Source organism: Neomonachus schauinslandi, chromosome 2 (assembly GCF_002201575.2).
Source record: "Neomonachus schauinslandi chromosome 2, ASM220157v2, whole genome shotgun sequence".
Lineage (NCBI taxonomy): Eukaryota > Metazoa > Chordata > Mammalia > Carnivora > Phocidae > Neomonachus > Neomonachus schauinslandi.
This window is the reverse complement of record NC_058404.1, coordinates 144,746,771-144,765,919: the sequence shown is the minus strand read 5'-3', so window position 1 is coordinate 144,765,919 and position 19,149 is coordinate 144,746,771. Positions and strand designations below refer to the sequence as shown.

The 19,149-nt window shown below is 42.3% G+C and overlaps 2 protein-coding genes across 2 annotated transcripts; both read left to right on the top strand.

The window, feature by feature from the left end:
- The first annotated feature begins 330 nt into the window (after positions 1–330).
- On the top strand, positions 331–2,340 carry LOC110591463 (growth-regulated protein homolog beta-like). Its single transcript, XM_021702373.1, has 4 exons — positions 331–493; positions 596–719; positions 850–933; positions 1,728–2,340. The coding sequence occupies exons 1-4, from the start codon at positions 394–396 to the stop codon at positions 1,741–1,743; spliced, it is 324 nt and encodes a 107-aa protein (XP_021558048.1). The 5' UTR covers positions 331–393; the 3' UTR covers positions 1,744–2,340.
- Positions 2,341–10,629: 8,289 nt separating this feature from the next.
- LOC110591473 (growth-regulated protein homolog beta-like) lies at positions 10,630–12,478 on the top strand. The gene is made up of 4 exons (XM_021702392.1): positions 10,630–10,792; positions 10,895–11,018; positions 11,141–11,224; positions 11,719–12,478. Exons 1-4 carry the CDS (start codon positions 10,693–10,695, stop codon positions 11,732–11,734), a joined length of 324 nt encoding a protein of 107 aa, XP_021558067.1. The 5' UTR covers positions 10,630–10,692; the 3' UTR covers positions 11,735–12,478.
- Positions 12,479–19,149: the final 6,671 nt, after the last annotated feature.

Sequence of the window (19,149 nt, the reverse complement as noted above, 5' to 3'; positions counted from 1 at the left end):
AGAATTCTATCCCCTAAAGGATCTAACTAACGGGTTGGACCAAACCTGGACGCCCACGGTGGGCAGCTGCAGCGTGACGGCCACTCACTCCCCCTTTGGGAATTTGGGCGGAAAGAGGACATCCCCGACTCGCAGGGACACGCGGGAGGCCGGGCGGGGGAGGAGGGGCGGGTCCCCCTTCACCGCGGGGGCGGGGCCGCGCTGTCCTTTCCGACCCCGAGGCGACGTGCGGTGCCGGGAATTTCCCCGGCCCCAGGGCTGCTCACTTCCCCGCGCCCACCAGGGATAAAAGCGGTTCTCCCGGCTCCGGGAGCCACAGAATCCGCTCCGCCAGCTCGCGCTCCAGCTCGCCAGCTCCAGGCCCCGCCGCCCCGACTCTCCGAGCTGAGCCCCATGGCCCGCGCCGCCACCGCCGCCGCACCCCGCGCTCTCCGGCTCCTCGGCGCCGCGCTGCTGCTCCTGCTGCTGGTCCCCGCCGGCCGCCGCGCCGCAGGTGAGACTCGGCGCCCCCAGCCCACGGGCGGGACGAGGGCGGGGGGGTGCTCTGGGCGCCCACCCTGGGGTCGTCCGCTAACGCGGTCTGTTCTCCCCGCAGGTGCGCCCGTGGTCGCCGAGCTGCGCTGCCAGTGCTTGCAGACCTTGCAGGGAATTCACCTCAAGAACATCCAGAACGTCAAGGTGACGCCCTCGGGACCCCACTGCGCCCAAACCGAAGTCATGTAAGTGATACCCCACACCGCTGCGGCTGCTCGCGTCCTTGTGGCCCCCACCGCCCCGATGCCCCCCGGTCCCCCGACCCCCCGCCCAGCCCCACCTCCTGCCAACGCGGATTCTGCCTTTTCCCTGCAGAGCCACTCTCAAGAATGGGCAGGAGGTTTGTCTCAACCCGGAAGCCCCCATGGTCAAGAAAATCATCAACAAGATGCTAAACAGGTGAGTTGTGCTTTTTGTTCACACGTGGGACTAGAGTCATTGGTCACACATCCTGGCAAATGCCTCTGGACATTTTTACCAAGGAAACCCAGGGTTTAGCTGAAGGACTGAAAATCATTATTATTTCACAATGAACTCTGCTAGTAAGATCATTCATCTGTTCTGGTGCCAGAAGGCTATTTCCAGTGCCCTCGATCCCCATGCAAATGAGTGTGGGTAAATGTGTGTTCCTAAAAGATGAAGTAGATTTGGCCAATGATGCCAAAATGCCCCCTACCCATTAAGGAACAAACAGTATTTACCTCCATCCCTGATGGGCTTCAGCCTTGAGAAGTGGAACCCCTGGCTTTGGACAACATGGACCTCTGAAGCTTAGTTATGGAGAGCAAGGACTTTGAGACCTCCCTAAGCTCAAGTCTAGGAAAGTTTTCAAATGAAAGTTTTCTAATCGCTTTGAGCCTCAGCAAAATGGGATAGATAATCATAGCTATTTCATGGGTTGTATGAGGTTTAAGTGAGGTCTTGCATGTAATATTTTAACCCAGTGTGACAGTGAGCACTATGTTTTAGCTCTTTCAAGTCAATAATAGAGTTCATTCCACAGCCCCGCTCCACTCCTCCTCAATAAAAGAGCCAGTTCCCTGCTGTGCAGGGCAGTGGGTACTGTGGGACCTTGTCTGGGCACAGGGCTGGGCCAGGGTCTGCATACAGAAATCCCTCCAGCCTCAGGGGCCAGTGTGAGAGAATAGCAGGGTTCCTTAGCACCTGTATCAGTAACTCTTTTCTCATCATAGCGGCGGCACCAACTGACCTCGAGACAAGTAAGAAGCTCGCTGGTGGTGGTTCCTGAAAGACCCTACAGGAACTGAAAATGAAGAAGAGAACTGGCTTCTGGAGACTTCTAGAAAGGCCTTAAATGTGTTTGACTATTATGAGTTCTATTTATTTATGTTTGTATTTATTTATTTTTCAAAGCTCATATTTAATATTTTACATGTTAGTATTTAAAGATGTGAATGTGTTTAATCAAACTCAGTCCTGATTGTTATTTAATCTGAAGATGATGGGTTTTAAATGTCTCATGAAACCAGTGTTTCCGGGAGTTTATCAAGTGCCCCGGGTACATTGATGGGTTGGGCGGTGCGGAGGAGGGAGTCAAAGCAGTTAAACAGTGTGTACAGATCTATTTTTGTACTTGTTTAAAAGAATATCAGTTGTTATTTATTGAAACTATTTCACATTATGTGGTCAACATTTTTATGTTGAAGCTTCCCTTGGACATTTTATGTCTTGCTTGTAGGGCATAATGCCTTGTTTAATCTTTGTTATGCAATGTTGCTCTGTCTTGGAACAGAGAAGTTAAAACTACTGTTATATTTTTATAAACAATAAGACAATAAACGTTTTGTAAAAAATAACACGCCTGGGTTTTGTTTTATTTTTCTCGATTTTTTCTTCCTACTAGGTGCCCAAGGTATTATACAGTTAGATTGTAGGTCACACCTAAATTTATGCCTGCTTCTAGTTTTTACTTTCCTTACCTTTCTCTTATTTAGGGGATATTTGACACACTACTCTCCCCAAGCACCTTGAGAATCCTAGTTTTACACAAAATATTGCTGCTTTTCACACTGATTCAATATTCAAAATTTGTTCTTTATAAACTTCTGGATTTTTATAAGTATTGTAACAAGAGCTCCTATTAAAGGCTTTGGGTGAGTGGATTTTCAAACAGTTATGCAATTCTTTCCATTTTGATGAGGCTGGGACCAAAAAGTGGAAAAGTGGATTCTTCCTAAGAACTTGAACAATTTGTGTTATTTAATAAGAATAGTGATCTACACTAATACTTACTAAAGCAAAAAAAAAGAGAAGAAGAAGAAGAATGATCTATGGAGATAAGTACATGCTGTAAAGTAAAATACATAAGAAAAATAAAGAAGGATAGGTAGGAAGAGAAATGGATTTAGAATATAATACATGTCTTCAATTGTTGGAGAAAGTATTAAGTGAAGGAAAATTGTAATGTGGCAGGAATATAGATTGCAATTTTTAAGGTAACCACTAAAAGGGAAATGAAAATTTTGGATTTAAAAATCTGAAAAGGAGATAAAATGGAACAAAAGAAAATATCTGAATTACACAAAATAAATTAAGGAATAAAGAAGCAAAACGGCAGATGGGATAGAGGGAGAAGGGAAAAATCTTCCTTATGGAAGAATGACTAATAATACAAGTCTTTCTCCTTCTGAAGGTGAGTTTTAATTCCCCTCCCCACATGGGTCCAGGCTGGGTTTTGTGACTTTCTTCCAAAGAAGAGACTAAGAAAAGGGGAAAACAATATTATAGTGGAGAATCTGGCAGATCCCACCTTAACCAAGTGATGAAGGTTACTATGACCAGTTGTGTCATGTGAATATCAGGAACACCTCCCAACATGATATGGTAAGACGGGCACTTTGTCTCCATCATATTCTTCCCCAAAACCCATAAGCTCAGTATGATCATGAGAAAATCATCATAAAAATCCAAATTCAGAAACATTCTTCAAAAAACAAGTATTCTTCAGATCTGTTGAAGTCATGAAAATCAAAGCAATAATGAGATTGTCATAGATCAGAGGAGACAAAGGAGACAGGCTGACTAAATCTAACATGGGGTTTGAACTCATGACCCTGAGATCAAGACCTGAGCTGAGATCAAGAGTCAGACGCTTAACCAACTGACCCACCCAGATGCCCCAAAGATTAACTTTTTTTTTTATAAAGATTGATGAATAAGACCAAAAAAACCTGTTTCTTAAAAGAGACACACTTTAAATATTGGGACCCAGGTAGCTTGAAATTAAAAGAACTGACAGTGTTATATCATACTAAAACTAACTGAAAGAAACCTAGTGTGGAAATACTGATGCATTACTTGTTAATAAGCGTTAATGTATTATTAATACAAATTTTTAATACATTGGTTAATAATTGATACATTAATTAAGGCTTAATATATTAGGACTTAAGGAAAGAAGTAAACTTAGAGATTAAAAAAAAGACTGAGTCAAAATAAAAAGGAGGTACTTCTACAAGAGACAATTCTAAAATTCCATGAACTTAATATTTATCAAGATATATTAAGAGAGAAACCAGAAGGAGCAATGCATGAAACCATAATCATAGTTAAAGATTCTAACAAGCCTCTTTCAGTACCTAATAGGCACAGCAGTAAAGAATCAGTAACAGTATAGTAGGGTAAAGGAACAGGATCCACCAACTTGACCAGAGTGTTGGTAATCCAGACATTTCACTCAACAACTGCATAGATCATACATATTTTTTCAACACACAGGGAACATTTTACGAAACAGACCATGTGTAAGCCATAAAAAATGTGTTAACACATTTCAAAATGTTGAAATGTTACAGAGGATATTCTCTGATCATCAAGTTTTTTACGATTTGTCATGTTCCTAGTTGACTATGTATCCACACAGATGTGTAATGTGTTTGCTGTGGTTTCTAGTTCATCTCCTAACTTCCCAAATTTCACTTCCATAATACAGGAAGCATCAAAACAGGGCCATCATGTTGTTTTCGGACCTGTTACAGCCAAATGTAATAAACAATACATTTCCTCATTTTCCGTATTTATTTCTTGACATATACTTTTGTAACCTTGGCATTTCTGTATTTCTTTGATTTATAGTATATGTAATGTAATTTGATAACTCATTACTACTGCCACAAAATTTTTTAAAAAATTCTTAAGAAAATGGGGTGCCTGGGTGGCTCAGTCAATTGTGTCCAACTCTTGATTTCAGCTCAGGTCATGGTCTCAGAGTTGTGAGTTCGAGCTCCGCATCAGGCTCCGTGCTCAGCAGGGAGTCTGCCTGAGATTCTCTCCCTCTCCCTCTGCCCCTCCTCTCTCTCTCTCTCTTTAGAATAAATAAAAAAACTTAAGAAAATGGAAATACAAAGCTTATATTGAAATCTATTATTTTTAAAGCCTTGAATAAATGCCCAAATCTAACATATTGGATGGTTCTCAGAGTTAATTGAAATGAACTTCAATAATTATAGATGGTTAAAATCATCAGGATGGCCTTACCATGGGGACAGAAGGAAAGACTAACTATGTTCCAGAAGAAAGTATGCAGGTTAGTATTGAAGAAGAACTTCACATTTGGAGTTTCAGTTTTATCCACTACACATCTTTTGCAAAACTGACCACAGTCCCTTGTATCTTGCATGTGCCTAGTAAATGTCTTTTACTTCAATATCTATGACCTTTCCATTTTTTTGGCACATATCCTGAATCTTAGGTTATACCCCACCCACCCTAGGGTAGATAGCCAATAAAGGTCATAGTGTGGTCTGTGCAACAGGGCCATGGAAACACTTTGAGATGCCTACAGAGGCCTCCCAGTGAGATACCATCAATACTGGATGCTGACGGACAAACAGGGTCCTACCAGCACATGGCCCTCCAGTGTCAGACGCCTGCCACTTCCTTCTACCTCAGTGTCTCCTCAGTCTCTGCTCACGGAGTGAGTTCCAGCTTGCTGCTCTTAAGACTCACCATGCTCTATCCCATTGCTAAGCCTCTGTTCATTTGGCCCTCTCCTGAATGTTTTCTGCCCATCAGTGTTCTCTGTTTACCTAGAAAACTCCATCCTTAAAAGTCATGTGAATGGTCACCTCTTTCAGGAAAACTTCTCTCACAAGTTTCATAAACCCTCTCTGTAAGAGTTGAATTAGGTGCTCTTCCTCACTCCTAACACCTTGGGAATAGTTTGCTGTGGTAACTACAGGCTTTTCTAAAATCTTCTATTTGTACATTCATTTCCCTTATTGCACTGAGAGTCAGAGGACAGCGGAGTCTTATTCCTCTCGATATCCCTGGCCAAACTTCATTCCCACCTTATACATGCTCGGTAAATGATCACTGACAATGTTGAAACAAAGGGAGAAAGAAAGGAATTCAATTCGAGTTGAACGGCCCTTTTGGTTGGAAAGGTAATTAACAGCAAGTGGAATCAGTAACAAAAACCCAACTCAAAATGGCTTCATGAGAAGGCGAATCATTTGACCTGTAAAAGTAAAAGACTGAGGGGCACCTGGGTGGCTCAGTCGTTGGGCGTCTGCCTTCGGCTCAGGTCATGAACCCCGCCTCGGGCTCCCTGCTCAGCGGGAAGCCTGCTTCTCCCTCTCCCACTCCCCCTGCTTGTGTTCCCTCTCTCGCTGTGTCTCTCTCTGTCAAATAAATAAATAAAATCTTAAAAAAAAAAAAAAAAAGTAAAAGACTGACAAGCTGCAGTTCAAAAATTCTGTTCAGTAGTTAGTCTCACTTCAGCTCAGGTTGCTTTTCTCTGTGCTCACTTTACAAAGCTCTCCTCAAACAATGACAAGGTTTCAAGTTTCTGTTCTAGTAGTTATAACCCCGCAGGAAGCAAAGGCTTGTTTTTCCAACTATTTCCTGACAAAAGAGACTCCAGGAAATTTTTCTGACTTGGCCAGGCTTAGGTCACTTGCCCACCCCTGTACCTATCAGAACTGGGCTGGGGGGTTAGACCCAGACTGGAAGGACTGACCAATACTACTTTGGGTCATCAGCCCAGTCCTGGAGCTTTGGAGCAGGGTCACCCTACCTGAACTACCCAGATTGGAAGGAAGAAAGGAAGGTCCCCAAAAGAAAACCACGGTTCTGTAACCAGAAGAAGGAGGAAGCTCACGCCAGGTAGAAATGACCAATGTACTAGAAACTGGATCAGGTTTATGACATTAACACCGGACAAAACGCTCTGGATTGAGGAAGTGGGTGGATGGATGGATTTAATGTCACATTCAGACATCTCCATTCTTCTCCCCTCAGAACCAGAGTCATTCTACCTGAAGCAGGCATTGCAACAAAATAGAGGTGGCAGTTGTGACATCACAATTTCCCAAGACCGGAGTGGGAACAACAGAGCCCATTCCTGTGGCTCCATCATCTCTGGAAGGCAGCACCAAGCCTGGATTGTAAAGGCAGATTAGATGGTGTCGATCCAATCTGCAAGATGCAGTAAATATGGTAGCTCAAAATGGGACTTAGTCACCGATGTTTTTATTTTAGGGATGCTCTATTCTTTTAAGATTGGTGATTGCATTCGTTTAAAGTTTGGGCATAGAAATCTGTCATTCAGCTCATAAAATGAGTAATTGAGTGGGGAAGATGCTTGGAAAAACAAAGAATTGGATTATTTTTTAGGCTTAGGAATACCACTGCCCTTTAAAGTATCTGAAAAAATAAATATGGGACTGTTAGGGATTGAATTAGGAAAATTGATATACTAAGGCAGACATAAAAAGCCCTTTCTTTTGTACTTCATTTTGTAAGCAACTGACGTTTATCAAGCAAGTCTTAGACGTAAAATTATAGATAATTCTATAACTATGAGGCTAATTCTTGAAATGCTTCCACTCTTTGTTCACTGGTATAAATTTTTTGATGCCCTAGTCATTCACCCTGAGTATTTATTTATGCAAATACTTTGGTTTGGATCTGGAAAGCATTAGAACAATATTTTTCTGTTTTTTTTTTTTAACTTATAAAGAGAGTAACGTTCTGGGTAGAGTCTTCTTAATGCTGAAGGCAAAATAGTTCCATTATTAAAATATGATAAAGTACCCAAACTGGGTCAAGCAGAAAACTGTGATCTTTATTTCAGCAAATAAGAGCTAAAATGCCCTGTTCCCTTCTGGGAAACTCTGAGTAGAGTGTTCATCCCACTGACCTGATTTTGGAAGTGTAAGTCCATTGATGTGGAGAATCAGAGAAATAGATAAATGTAGGTTTTATTGAATTTAAGTATATCTTATTCATTCCACAAAAGAAACTTCTTGCTGTTAGTGAAATAAGACACTGGAGACTTTTCAGCAGTTTGCTATTTTTAAGCTTTAAGAAAGGTGAAGTTTAACTATTTAGCCATGAGAATAGCAAAATACTTAAACCAACTAAAACAAAACAAACCTGCTCTCCTGAAACTATCTATTACTTGTCTTAGGAAAAAAAAATTTTTTTAACTTGCGGTGGCTAAAGCAATACTGGCTAGAGCTCAAATTGTGAATTTTATTAACTTTGAGGCCTTAGCAAATTACCTAAATTCCCTGCCCCTTTGTTTCCTTGTGAAGCAAAGCTGTGGAGACAAAGTTGAGAAGATTAAGTGGGTTTTATATATACAAAAGGTTTAGAACAATGACTATTAGATTAAAGTGCTATATTATAATACTTTATGTTTACTAAGCAATCTTTTAAGCACATAAACACATGTAAATAACTAGGGATGTTGAAAAATAATGGGAAGATCTGCTATAGATTGTTTCTTGGATAAAAGTCAAAAAGTCTTCATAATCTCTTCATGTTTTCTGTCCTTCATAATTTTTCTATAATAAGCAGATACACAATGAAAATCAGAAAAATAAGACCATATTTTTAACGTTTAAAGAACAGCTATTATAATTCTGAGCTACTGATTATCTCAGAAAAAAACCCCACAGTATTTTTAATTGAGAATCCCAGAAAAATAAGGATAACAACAGTAGTATCTGGGCGCCTGGGTGGCTCAGTTGGTTGAGCCACTGCCTTCGGCTCAGGTCATGATCCTGGAGTCCCGGGATCGAGTCCCGCATCGGGCTCCCTGCTCAGCAGGGAGTCTGCTTCTCCCTCTGACCCTCCCCACTCTCATGCTCTCTGTCTCTCATTCTCTCTCTCTCAAATAAATAAATAAATAATCTTAAAAAACAACAGTAGTATCTACACAAATTCTCAATTATTGCTAAGTTACTAATATTTTATAAACTCTAGGTCATCTTTCATTTCCTACTTCTTTTAAAAAATTTTAGATTTCTTGGGTTTTTTTGCAGGATTGTACTGATGATTACTGAAAAAAGTGTAAAGACAAATCTTTATTTATAATTTAGTCATTCATAATCTTTTCTAATAAGACGGATCATCTTTAGTTTTAGTCTCATTTTGTAGTTGAAATTCCTGAAATTAGAATTATAAAATTACTGAACAATTAAACTAGCCAACAAAAAATTCATTCTGAGTTTTCTCTTAAGAAAAAAAAAATAGTACAAAATTTTATATTGGTTGAAGGAGGTGTTTTCTTTTTTAAATTTTTTTTCCCAGGTGAGTTTCAGTTTGGCAATGTGGAAAAAGCAATTTCTATTTTATTTAAAAATGATTTAGAGCATATTGTATGTACTGGTGTTTTATAAATGTTAACACATTTATTCATCATCCCAACCTGTTGAGGTAGATAATACCTTTAATCTCCATTTGACAGGTGAGAAACTAAGGCAAAGACGGGTTAAATGTCTGATACCTGTCATGGCGAGAACCGAAATTCCTATCCTGTCTGTGTGGAGCAGAGTGATGCTCTGTGCCTCTGTGCATCTCTAAAGCAACTCCTCCCCGGCCCCCCTCCCCTTTCTTCTACACACCGATTTTCTGGGTAACTCCCACTCTACTCACAGACCTTCATCCAGAATCACACGCAAGTCATCTGAAACCTACACGTAATCCAAAACAAAACAAAACAAAACAAAAACAAAACACAAAACAAAAAAACAACATTAAAACTACGGGTGAAAAATGAGCTCCTGAATGACAAAGGCTAGCGTTAACAGCTTGACATGTCTTATATAGATATCAGTAAAAAACAAAATATGACTGCAGTTATTTCTCTAGAGAAGATATCAGGATCACTGGAGACAGGAAAGTCCACATAACATGGAAATGAAATGAGATTTGTGAACATAAAACAAGGAAGTGCGATTAGATTCGTGATCTAGCACTTAAATGTTTCACAGGAACACCTCTTTTTTGCTGTTTCGGCAAGCAAAGGGTGCTACTCACACTAGGCATCAGCTCCTGGTTCCTCTGACCCTTTTGTGTTTGGACAAAACTAGAAACTGTGGACCCCGTGAGCCCAACGCAGCTTTTCCTCCCCACAACAGCTCTGACGTGACCACCCGCGCCTTACTTCACGGATTAATCCACGCCCTCTAGACCAAAAAGGTGATATTCATGGATTTACTCCGGCCCTGGAAGTTCCAAAATTGCATAGAGGAAGGAAGGTATGTAGGGTTAAGACACTTTATCTTAAATTAAACACTGAATTAAACGCTTGACACTGTTCGTGCCCTCACCCCTCCAGGATATGACACAAAGTATGATTTATTTGTGATTGTAAAATACCAGGAACAAGGAGAACATTCTTATGTCTAGTGTGAGATGACAAAGCTATTTTAACATAGAGTCTACTTAATGCAGGCATACGCAAAAATCATCAAACCAGAAGACATCTATGCGTTAAGTAACAAAGAGAAAAGCATGTCACCTCCTCCGCCCTGGCCTTATTCCGCCAATCCGGATAACTAACGTTCAAGGAGCCTGTCTCCAGTAAGTGGCACATACCCAAGCAAGGCCACTCACGCCTCCTTTGGGGATTCCGCAGGAAGGAGAAGGTCCCCGACTCGCAGGGACATGCGGGTGGCCGGGCGGGTCCCCCTTCACCGCGGGGGCGGGGCCGCGCTGTCCTTTCCGACCCCGAAGCGACGTGCGGTGCCGGGAATTTCCCCGGCCCCAGGGCTGCTCACTTCCCCGTGCCCATCAGGGATAAAAGCGGTTCTCCCGGCTCCGGGAGCCACAGAATCCGCTCCGCCAGCTCGCGCTCCAGCTCGCCAGCTCCAGGCCCCGCCGCCCCGACTCTCCGAGCTGAGCCCCATGGCCCGCGCCGCCACCGCCGCCGCACCCCGCGCTCTCCGGCTCCTCGGCGCCGCGCTGCTGCTCCTGCTGCTGGTCCCCGCCGGCCGCCGCGCCGCAGGTGAGACTCGGCGCCCCCAGCCCACGGGCGGGACGGGGGCGGGAGGGTGTTCTGGGCGCCCACCCTGGGGTCGTCCGCTAACCCGGTCTGTTCTCCCCGCAGGTGCGCCCGTGGTCGCCGAGCTGCGCTGCCAGTGCTTGCAGACCTTGCAGGGAATTCACCTCAAGAACATTCAGAACGTCAAGGTGACGCCCTCGGGACCCCACTGCGCCCAAACCGAAGTCATGTAAGTGATACCCCACACCGCTGCGGCTGCTCGCGTCCTTGTGGCCCCCACCGCCCCGATGCCCCCCGGCCCCCCGCCCAGCCCCACCTCCGGCCAACGCGGATTCTGCCTTCTCTTTGCAGAGCCACTCTCAAGAATGGGCAGGAGGTTTGTCTCAACCCCGAAGCCCCCATGGTCAAGAAAATCATCAACAAGATGCTAAACAAGTGAGTTGTGCTTTTTGTTCACACGTGGGACTAGAGTCATTGGTCACACATCCTGGCAAATGCCTCTGGACATTTTTACCAAGGAAACCCAGGGTTTAGCTGAAGGACTGAAAATCAGGGACTTTGCCGTGAATCCCTGCCCTAAGTGTAATCTAGGCTCCACATTTTATTATTCCTGTAACCCCAGGGAAAGTACTGAACCTCTTCAAGTCTCAATAGTATAGAAAAATAGAAGTAGCTACTTCAAGGTGTTTGCCATGAGGTTTAAGTGAAGTCCCGAATGTAATTTTTTAGTCTACTGTGACATTACATTCTGGCTCTTTGAAGCTAATAATACAGTCGGGATCACAGGCCCCTTATTCCTAATTAGACAGCATCCAGGAGCCTGGCATTTTCTGCCTCATAGGGCAGTGATGTAGGTAGTGACCACATGGTGTGGGGCTATGCGGTCAGTTTATGGAATCCTATTAATAGCAACCATTTTCTCCTCACAGGGGCAGCACCAACTGAGCTAGAGAGAAGGCAGAAGCCTGTGACTTACTGTTGCAGCCTTAGTGAAGTGGGAGCAGAAGAAGAGAAACAAAAACCTCCTGAAGCCCCCTGGACTGTGTTTAATGTATTTGACTCTTGCCTAAGAGTATTCTTCTATTTTTTTTTAAACTTATTTATTATTTATTTATTTATTTATTTATTTATTTATTTTCTCAAAGCTAGCACATTAATGTTCTAGCTCATATTTAAAGATATGAATTTGGTAATTTGCTCTACTATATTATCTTAAAAGGTCATTTTTATGTTCCATCAAAGTTGGTTCAGTTCTATTATTTAATTTGTAGATGACGAGTCTTAAATATTCTTCATTCATTAAATTATTATTTCTTGGGGGGATGGTGGGGGAAACCATGCCATATCATTCACCATGATGAAGGCTGGCGATGAATAGTGTGGGATCCAAGCAAATACATCCCTGTTAAGGTCGTGGGATGTATGTGCACCTCTGTTTTTGTACTGTTGAGAAGAATGCTGGTTATTTATTGAGAGAGTTTCACAGTATGTGGTCAACATTTCTGATGTTGAAGCTTTAGAAAAACTCCAATGTTTTAAATATCCCTTAGACATTTTATGTCTTCCTTGTAAGGCATAATGCCTTGTTTAGTGTTAATTATGTGGTGTTTCTCTATGTCTTGGAATAGAGAAGTTTAAATATTTATCGATGTATTTTTACAAATAGCATGAAAATAAAGCTATTTACAAAAGTTCCTTGCTTAGTTTGTGTGTGTGTGTGTGTGTGTGTGTGTTTCCTTCTTGATCTGTTGTTCCTCTTGAATACCCAAGCACTGTAAGTTTCTAACAGACTATAGGTCACACCCACTTAGAGACTGTGGCTAGCGGCCATTCCTTAGTTCCACTCCTGTTCACGAAGGCATATCTGATGCTCCTCCAAGTCCTTACAGCCCCCCCACCCTGAGAATCTCTGTTTCACATAAAATACTCATTTTGTTTCAGTATAACCAACTATTATTCAATTGGAGCTCTTTAAAATTTTGCACATGTTTATACATATTTTTAAAAGAGCTCTCATTTAAATTATCTTATGAAATGGTTTTTCAATTATACATTCTTTTCCCTCTCAATAAATCTGGGAGCTAAACTGTAAATTGCGTTCTTCCTTAGAACTCAAACAATTTGTGTAATGGGGGAAAAAAGCAGAAAAAGTGAGTTGGCTGAGTGTTTCATCTGCCTAAAGGTCTAAATGAGAAGGTCTTTATTTTCTAATCTCCATGGAGCAATAACAGTCACCAAGTGTAATGCTGTTTCAATGCTTCACAAGTATGGTGATGGTTCAAATGTTTCTAAACCTGCAAATTTGAATTTAAATGGCCCCGGGACAGTGGGAATACATCCAGCTTCCACAATAGAAACAAAGGCTCTCATCTGATGATGGAAAGATCTGAGCCACCTGGAAGAGAATGTATCCTTTTTAAAAAAAAAATTTTTATTGTTATGTTAATTACCATACATTACATCATTAGTTTTTGATGTAGTGTTCCATGATCCATTGTTTGTGCATAACACCAAGTGCTCCATGCAATACGTGCCCTCTTTAATACCCATCACCAGGCTAACCCATCCTCCCACCCCCCTCCCCTCTAGAACCCTCCGTTTGTTTTTCAGATCTGAAAGGCAGGAGAGTTTGGGCACCTGTGGGGAAAGCCAGGTAGGATGTGTGCCTGTCTCTGATTCAGGACCCATTCCTGGGCACGTTTATAGCCTTCAGCAGGAGGAAGAGGGAGGCACATGCCCACATTTGTCTTAAGTTGCTGGGTAACTGCAGACAAGAAACAGCTACTCGGAGCCTCTACGTCCTCCCCTGAAAATTAAGTATACTAGTCTCTTCATAACTCTAATGGTACTTGCTCAGAATGAAGGAGATAAGACGGAACAGCACTCTTTAAATTGTATTGAGGTGAACACATGCAAACCATTCTGGAAGATCCAGAAATGCCAGCACTGAGTCCTTCCTTAACCCCAAGTCAAGGGCAATATATTTTAGGCTACAGGAAATAAAACTTCTTTGGGTTTCTCAGTGTTCTTGTAGAAGTCCTCGCCTCTTCACATACCATGAGTATTAAATCTGTCATTTGTCTAGTTAATTGCTCTGATCCTAAGAGATGATAGAATTTTTCTAATCTCCGGAAAGGGGACCCAATGTTTACATCCGGGCACAGGTGTCAGGTTAAGCCTCAGGGTGGTGGGGAGACTGGAATGCTAGCTCTCCAGGTATTCACATGGCAAAATAGATAAAGCCACAGAATTTAAGAGACACCCATACGTCCTACCAGTGGAGACCAGGGGTAATTTGGCTCTTGGAAAGATTTACTTATATAACACGGGGTTAGAGTTGGGATTTAGTGTTAGCAAATTACCAAGGAGACCCTTTCAGGAGGGCAATGGATCAAAGTCCTCCTTCCCCTTTATAAGCAGAGACCATTGTGTTTCCCGCAGCCCCCCTTTTTGGAGTGGGACAGCTGATCTGCCTTTCATCACATTACCCCAGGGGTAAGGCCTGAGGCAAGCAGGAAGTGACACTCACTGGGAGGTCATTAATAAGAAATCTGTCTGATGCAGAACATCTCCGTGTGCATTCAGGATAAAATTTTATTTTACTTTTTTTTAAAGATTTTATTTATTTATTTGTTAGAGAGAGAGAGGCAGCACAAGCGGCAGGGTAGGGGGGGGCAGGCAGAGGGAGAAGCAGGCTTCCCGCTGAGCAAGGAGCCTGATGTGGGGCTCGATCCCAGGACCCTGGGATCATGACCTGAGCCGAAGGCAGATACCTAACCAACTGAGCCACCCAGGCACCCCCAGGATAAAATTTTAAAATATGAATATGAAAAGCTCCACATAGACCTTGTTAACTTGGTGACTGAAAAGAAAGATGCAGAAGCTTCAGCTGGTTCATACGTTGATTGAGAGCACAGGCTGTGAAGAATGAGACAGGTCTGACAGTGGCTTTCCAGTCCTAACACTTTCTGTGTGGCTCGAGGTCAAATCTTGATTCATCGAAACCTCATTGCTCCTTTCATAAAAGGGGAACAAGAAGAGAATCTCCTCTATGTAGCTGTTACTAGAATGGAGCATTATAATTTGAGTAAATTGCTAAGCCGTGCCGAAGAGCTGCTGGTGGCCCCTGAATTTCTGGAGAAGAGGGGGAGCAATCTGACCGAAGGGGGGAAGCAGCGCACCAGTGTTCTGTTGCTGTTGCAGCAAATTATCACAACTTTAGTAGCTTAAGGCAACACAAACTTATTCTCTTACAGTTCTGGAGGTCAGAAGACAGAAGTTAATTCTACTGGACTAAAGTCAAGGTGGCCTCAGTGCTGGTTCCTTCTGAAAACCCCAGGAGAGACTCCATGGCCTTGATCTTTCCAACTTCCAGAGGCCATCAACCTTTCACAGCTCATGGCCATCTTCCCGCAACTTCCTGGCAATCGGCATAGCCTTCTCAATCTCTTTCTTCCTGTCCTTCTGCTCTGTCACCTCCCCTTCTGTCTGATTCTGACTTCTCCTGCATCCCTTTTATAAGAATCTTTGTGATTATATCAGACCCACCCAGGAAAATCCAGAATAATCTTCACATTGCAAGATCCTGAATGTAGTCATATCAACAAAGTTTATTTTACAATGAAGGTAAAAGTATTGTGTTACAATACAAATTGCATAGGTTCTGGGGATGAGGATGTGGACATTGTTGGGGAACCATTATGCAGCCTTCCGCAAGAGACCTGAATTTCAGTGTTCAAAGCACTTTTTATTAGGCTAACAAAACACACTTATTGCAGAAGGGGAGTTCGAGATTGTGGGAGGAACCAAAATGGTACCAACACTAACTAATGGTCAATAAATGCAACTACTGTTAATGTTCCTAAGTTAAACCAAAGGAGATTTAAGTCTTTTTCTCCAGACTGCTACTACTGGAAAGCTTCAAAGTAAACCCAAATATATTTGTCACACAACTGGAGGGAAGACATGAATGACCAGAAGAGCAAGAAGAGGGTCTGGCTCTGCATTAACCATTGGTCCTCTGGCTTGCTCTTGTGAGACTGTATACAATTTCTGAACAGGAGCAACTCTGCTTCGAAGCTCCATTTTCCTTTCCAGTGAACTTTTGAACTGGACAAAAGTAACTTTTAAACTGGGCCAGTCAAGGTGATTGTTTTGCAAGCAGTTGCTGGTAAAACCAGCAGGACAGTTGGCGGCCAGGCCATAAAACTGCCAGTCCGACTTTCTGAGAGCAGTTATTTAGTGCATACCAAGAGTGGTCTCATCAGACAACACCGATATATTTGATCAACGTGTAAACACAGATGGCTCAATCTGTTAGTACCAGTCAAGACTTTTTTTCCTCCTCCTCCCTAATTCGAGTCATGTGACTGCCCCTCCCCCCACCTTCTTCCTCTCATAAAATCTCTGCTCTCTCAGCTCAGGTGCGACACTTTCCTGGTTACACTGGAATCTGTGCTCCCTCCAGAATTGCAATTCCGAAACTCTAAGAAAAAAGGCCTTTGTTTTTCAGTTTCGCCTCCTTTTCTCTGTTGACACTCTCATAGCTATGCTTTCCTGGAGCAAACTGAAAAGGCGAGAGAGGGTATCACATTAAATTGTCCACATGAAGTTGAGATTTGGAGTACAAGACAGCCTTCCATTGGGAGCATCAAGATAGGAAGTAGAGGACAGAGTATTGGAGGGGATGGTCACAGGTTGATGAGGGCAGGAAAGATGTTCTTTCTTCAGATCAGTCTTAGAACACTGAGACGCAGTGTGACCGTTGACTTTGAGAAGCCATCAGGAAACAGTAAGGGCAGCAGTGCCTGAGGTTTCCTGGGCAAAGAAGCCAGGGCAGAAGAAGAGGAATGATGAATGATCCCACTCTGTGAACATGATTCCTTATTTGAGAGTTCTTCTGAGATATCGCTAGAGAATTCCAGAAACTGACGGGCTGTGAGCCATCCGAGAGATGGAGGTCCAGAAATGCCAATGTGGGGTAATGGTTTCTCGCTGGAACAGAAAAATTATAAGATGAGAGTCCTGCTTTATCTAAAGGTTTCCATAAAGCAGAGCCTGAGGCAGAAGTCTTCATGGTAGTGCTTTATTAAGTTGGCCAGCCCACATCCAGGACCTTCTCTTCCCCTGTGTGCATGGTGTTCCTGGGGAAACATTTCATCCTCTGCCTTCAGAGTGATAGCAACAGGTGACTAGGGTTGTACCTTTTACTTTCAGCAGTCCTCTGAAAAGAAAATGCGGCTGAAACTGGGCAGTTGTGAACAGATCAAACAGACCTGGACCCGTAGCAGCCAATTAGAATTCAGAGAAGTTTGCTCTTTGGACCACAAAACACCCAAGGGCACACACCACCTTTCTCAGTGCCGTCAGAGAGATCTAAGTATGAAACAAGGAATGGTAAAACACGAGAATTTGATTATCTTAGAATATTAAGAGTCCAGAATTCATTGCAAATGTACTATCAATCTGGCATTGGGTCAAAGTTCTCAAATTAGAGACCCATATTTGAAAGGAAAGTTCCCTGAAAATCTAACCACAATGACTTTGACAAATTCCATAATAACTAGGTGTTTTTTTTCAATTTTTATTTATTCATTTGTCAGAGAGAGGGAGAGAGCGCACAAGCAGGGGGAAGCAGCAGAGGGAGAGGGAGAAGCAGGCTCCCCACTGAACAAGGAGCCCTATGCGATGCAGGACTCAATCCCAGGACCCTGGGATCACCACCTGAGCTGAAGGCAGACTCTTAACCAACTGAGCCACCCAGGCATTCCCCATAATAACTAGTTTTAATTCCATTAAATCCTAAACTGTAATTACATGTTAGAAACTACTCCTTTATTTTGATTCCTCAAAGATTTTTTTATCTTATATTTGTGTACGTATTTTCTTACCATCATGGTGACTACAAATGCTAGTAACCCACAATATAATCACCACTACTTTGACATAGAGAATTGAGACTCAAGATTATATTCGAATAGTGTTTCTGATTCATCCGAGGTGGCTTTTCATTTGGTATAAAGTCCAAGAAGCCAGCAATCAGCTGAAAGTTATAAACTCATTCCATCTTATTGTATGTGGAGACTTTTCCGTCATAAGCCATCCCTGTCACAGAGCTGTGCCTCTTGGAGCATGATTCTGTCTACAGTATTTATCAGCTTTTTTCCTGTATGCTGAGTTTTTATCCATCTTTATAGACACAATTCAATGACACCTCCCCTTGATTATTTAGGGTATGCATATAGTGGTACTGTATCAGTAACTGTATAATTCAGTTAAAGCATTTGATTTATTGATGCAGAAAATAATGTGCTAAATATGACATAACTAAGCCATTTAACAAAACAATGAATAGAATTTGAGCTCATAAAGCCACTGTCAGTAATTCAATTTTGAGAACTTTGAGGCTTAACATACTGCTCTTCACAGGACAAGAATTATTAATTTATCAACTGACGGGAGATTCCATTAAGACCTTAAATATGATTGGGCAAGTAGACATAAAAGGCAAAGATACATGAAAGCATATTCATTTCCTGCTTTGTGCAAATGTGGTTTTTAAAAAGATGCACAGACTTTCTCATGACAATATTCTCTAAATCATCATTAGGTGAAAATGGCATTGGATCTGCTAAAAAACAAAATTCAACTGAATAAATTTGAAGATCTAATTGGCTTCATTAAATGATTATTGAATCAAGCAGCATTCCATGTAGCAAGTAGAGGGGAGCTCCGCTGAGCAAGACAACAAAAAAGGTTCTTCTTTTAAAAAAATATTTTATTATTTATTTATTTATTTATCTATTTATCTTAGAGAAAGGAAAAGGAAGAGAGCACTCCATCTCACAACCTGACATCATGACCTGAGCCGAAATGAAGAGTCCGAAGCTCAACTGACTGAGCCTTCCAGGTGCCCCCAACAGAAAAGGTTCTTAAAGGTAGAGAGAGAGCATTACAAAAAAGAAGGAAGGGTTATCAAACTCAACACCCAAAGAACAAATAATCCAATCAAGAAATGGGCAGAAGACATGAACAGACATTTTTCCAAAGAAGACATCCAAATGGCCAACAGACACATGAAAAAGCGCTCAACATCGCTCGGCATCAGGGAAATCCAAATCAAAACCTCAATGAGGTACCACCTCACACCAGTCAGAATGGCTAAAATTAACAAGTCAGGAAATGACAAATGTTGGCAAGGATGCAGAGAAAGGGGAACCCTCCTACACTGTTGGTGGGAATGCAAGCTGGTGCCGCCACTCTGGAAAACAGTATGGAGGTTCCTCAAAAAGTTGAAAATAGAGCTACCATACGATCCAGCAATTGCACTACTGTGTATTTACCCCAAAGATACAAATGTA

Coding starts and splice junctions, on each gene's coding strand:
- LOC110591463 (XM_021702373.1), top strand. CDS start 394: ATGGCCCGCGCCGCCACCGCCGCCGCACCCCGCGCTCTCCGGCTCCTC. Junction 494..595: donor CGCCGGCCGCCGCGCCGCAG/GTGAGACTCGGC, acceptor TTCTCCCCGCAG/GTGCGCCCGTGGTCGCCGAG. Junction 720..849: donor TGCGCCCAAACCGAAGTCAT/GTAAGTGATACC, acceptor TTTTCCCTGCAG/AGCCACTCTCAAGAATGGGC.
- LOC110591473 (XM_021702392.1), top strand. CDS start 10,693: ATGGCCCGCGCCGCCACCGCCGCCGCACCCCGCGCTCTCCGGCTCCTC. Junction 10,793..10,894: donor CGCCGGCCGCCGCGCCGCAG/GTGAGACTCGGC, acceptor TTCTCCCCGCAG/GTGCGCCCGTGGTCGCCGAG. Junction 11,019..11,140: donor TGCGCCCAAACCGAAGTCAT/GTAAGTGATACC, acceptor TTCTCTTTGCAG/AGCCACTCTCAAGAATGGGC.